The sequence below is a fragment of the Chenopodium quinoa genome, unplaced genomic scaffold, assembly GCF_001683475.1.
Source record: "Chenopodium quinoa cultivar QQ74 unplaced genomic scaffold, ASM168347v1, whole genome shotgun sequence".
Classification (NCBI taxonomy): Eukaryota; Viridiplantae; Streptophyta; class Magnoliopsida; order Caryophyllales; family Amaranthaceae; genus Chenopodium; species Chenopodium quinoa.
The window spans coordinates 2,203,587-2,207,250 of NW_018742556.1; the positions used below are offsets into that span (position 1 = coordinate 2,203,587).

The 3,664-nt window shown below is 30.2% G+C and overlaps 1 protein-coding gene across 1 annotated transcript; it reads right to left on the reverse strand.

Annotated features, from left to right (window-relative positions):
• Positions 1-348: 348 nt before the first annotated feature.
• Positions 349-3,052, reverse strand: LOC110720292 (homeobox-leucine zipper protein HOX17-like). Its single transcript, XM_021899293.1, has 4 exons — positions 2,897-3,052; positions 2,082-2,410; positions 1,603-1,682; positions 349-958 (listed from the first exon to the last, which is right to left on the reverse strand). Exons 1-4 carry the CDS (start codon positions 3,009-3,011, stop codon positions 664-666), a joined length of 819 nt encoding a protein of 272 aa, XP_021754985.1. The 5' UTR covers positions 3,012-3,052; the 3' UTR covers positions 349-663.
• Positions 3,053-3,664: the final 612 nt, after the last annotated feature.

Here is a 3,664-nt window from a genome sequence, read left to right on the forward strand (position 1 = left end):
GAGAAGTTTAGATGGGTGAAAACAGAAGCTTTTGTATTCAGTCCAGTTGTCTAATTATTAACGATTGGTGTCTATCAGGGTAGAGCTTTTGTTTTAATTATATAATGATTATATGGATGTCAATTAATTTAGGCAATTAAGTTTCTTAGAGATATCGAAAACCTCATGTTGATGAATCATCATTATCCGCGAAACCGGATAAACTTATTTATTTCCCACATGTTCATGTATTTTAATCATACTGTTGAACTGTGAGCATGTCAATGCGACATGTCCCAACACAGCTATCATTTTCAGGTGATTAATCCAAACAAGAATACAAGGCAAACAGAGAAAATTGCTGCATGAATCAGACAATTTATAATATACTTCCATATCATTGTATACATCATTATGTCATTAAAACCTGAACTAGGAAAGTTGTTCTCTTTCAAACTAACTACCTACCAACTAACTCAAATGTCCGAATTTATCATGCTTTTATAACATTAAAATCTCATAAGTTTCAACACCTAAGTCAACTTTGACCTTGAGTAAATGTATATAGTATAGCCAGCTGCTACATTTGAACTTCTAAACCAAACTAAAGCTATGAATTACTTCATACTATGATCAAGGCTTAGAGGATTCAATCACTTGATTGTTGTTAATTGTGAAGGAGAGCTACTGTATGGTAAGCGGTGTACGCTGGTGGAAGACACCCAACAGAGAGCGTCCTGTTTCACCAGCCGGAGTTTTGGTTGTGGCGGACGAAGACGAGAATGACACATTTTTGCATGAAGGGCACATTGTGAGGGTTGTAGGAGGGTGGTTTGCTTCCATCATAGAATGTTCAGGAGAGAACTTCAAAGCCCTTAGCTCTTGCACCTCATTTTGTAGCCTCTTATTCTCTTCAGTTAAAGTCTCACAGTACTTCTTTAGTTGCTCACAATCAGACTCTGTTTGCTTAAACTTTGTCCTGAATATATAAAAAAAAATTCGGAAATTACAGCAATATTAATCGACTAATCGTTAACAAAATAACAACTTAACAATCATCGAGAAAAATCCGTAATTTTTTAAATAATTATAAGTTACGTGTTAAAAATGATATATGCAGCCTTAAGGATTAAGTATAAGAAACAGAAGTTAAAATCATTAAACAATAATTACCCGAGTCAATTTTTAGTATCGATCGACATTTGTCATAAATAAATCATGAATGTTTTTGATTCAATAACTGAAATCATCAATCAAATGAAAACAAGTGTACCATTCTTACATTCTAAGTAATTAATTACCAACATACTTGTACGAGCCAACCTTCAAAATAAATTTATGAACCCATTTTCATTAATTTATGACGTTTTATATAAGAAACTCTGCATTCATAGACAAAACCATAACGTTCAACAAATTAAATACTTTAAAGATTTTTTTTTTTTTTTTTTCTATATTTACAAATCATATTATTTCTTGTCGTACAAATATTAATTTACATCTCATTTCATAAATTATTTCAACCAATCACATGGTCAATTTCATTTCACTTTTTTGGAAATAAATTTTATGGATTAATAAAAAAATGAATTGTCTAAAATTTGACATAACAATATAACATACCTTGCTCTTCTATTTTGAAACCAAACTTCCACTTGCCTTGGTCTAAGATTCACTTCTGTGGCCAATGCCACCTTTTGCTTCTGAAAATTCAATGAAATTGTAAAAACATGAATACAATATTAGTTGACTAATTTGGTAAAATATCATATATCCAAGAAGATATTGGAAAACATAATTGTGAGTATCGAGAATGGTGCTTCGTGATATCTGCTATGTACACTCATTCACACGTATCATGTGTGGTTATCATATACATATATATATGATATGTCAACCCAAATTCGACATTCTAAGCACATCCAAGTGTATCATATAAGCTTTGAAAACATGTTTATACATTCGATCTCAAAACGACCAAGGACAATAATTTGAAAATTAATTTTAAGACGTACCAAATTACCAATGATCAAATTATAACAAATTTATTAAATTACATAAAAACAAATAAAAGTAAATAAAAAAGAGAGGAAAAAACTGACTGTATTAAGGGTGGTATGTTCACTGAAAGCCTGTTCTAAAACCAAGATTTGTTCCTTGCACAGCCTAAGCTTCTTCCTTTCACCACCAGAGCTTTCGCTGCCGCCTCGGTTGCCACCTTCTTCTTCGTCGCTGATCACCTCTCTGTCTCCTCCAAACCTTTTTCCGGTGACACATGATAAGGTGCTCTTTGGAGAGCCTACTTTGCTTGTTTTTTCTTCTTCCTCCAAATCTATTATATCTATTGGTTGTTTTGAAATCAACCCTTTATTAATCCTTGGTATTATAGCCAATGTATTATTCAGTGTGTTCATTTGTGGGCTTGTTTCATCTGTGAAAATAACAAAAATAATAATTCTTGTAAAATTATTTTAATCATATATTCAACGTTTAGCACTAGAGGCAAGATTCACAAGAAACGTACGTACTCTCTCGGTTCCTTAAAGATTTTTTTTTCTTTACGACTTAATAAAAAAATGTTATCTTTAATTTTTATGTAATAAAAATTCTAACTAGCAATTTCTTCATGCAATTTTTGTTCTAGAATTAATTAAGGCATCAAAAACATTTAAAAGCATTATACAAGTATATCAATATTTTTTATATACATATACACATATAGACACTCTTGAATAAAGATATATATATACTATATAAATAGCACAAATGCACAATTACACAAGTTTTTTTTTTTGACATGATTAAATTATTGTTTTGTAAATTGAATAAAGAACAAAAATTTATAGCACAATTACATAAAAATTATTTTTCTAGAATTATTATATTAATATTTACAAATAAAAAGAGAATAATTTACCTATGGAAAATTGGGATTCTCTCTTGCAAATAGGCTTATGATCAAGATTTGTGATTATTGGTGGTTTTAAGCTTAAACTCAAACCCCAAACCTCACATTTATCTTCTTCATTCATCTCTTTCTCTCTCTAAACTTTCTCTCTCTAGTATTTTTTGTGATTTGTTGTTGGGTGTTGTTACAAATAAAGTAGGCAGCAAAATGAGTTATATTTATAAGCAAATGAGAAGAAGGGGGCAGCATTCAATTATGAGTCTAAATAGGCTCATATTCAGAAGTTGTGTCCTATCCTATGGACTCTTGTGTTTTGGGTGTGTTTAGGTCATAAAGTAGATGTGGCTCATGTTTTTTCTACATATAAACCACTTTGGACAGTATGTAGACGGTATTCAATCTCGAGTCTTGTATACTACTCTTTAGACTTAATAGTTGGTCGTTGTCATTTATTGGCATATAAATATGTAATCATAGAACTTTGACCATCAGTAAATTAAGGAGTAACCGTAAATGAGTCAAACTTACATTATTAAACATAAATAATGATATACTCGTATTAATGACACAATTAAATTAATATATTGATGAAAATTAAAGCTTAATGATATAAGCGTTAGATAAAAAATTTCCTAAAATGGTACTTCGTACTTGTAAAATTTAAAAATTCATGACAACAACACTTGTGGATCAGTGTGATTAATGTTTATTTATTCTTATATTTCTTTTTAAAGCTTTTTTTTATATACAACCTTTGTTTTTAAGCTTTCTATATGC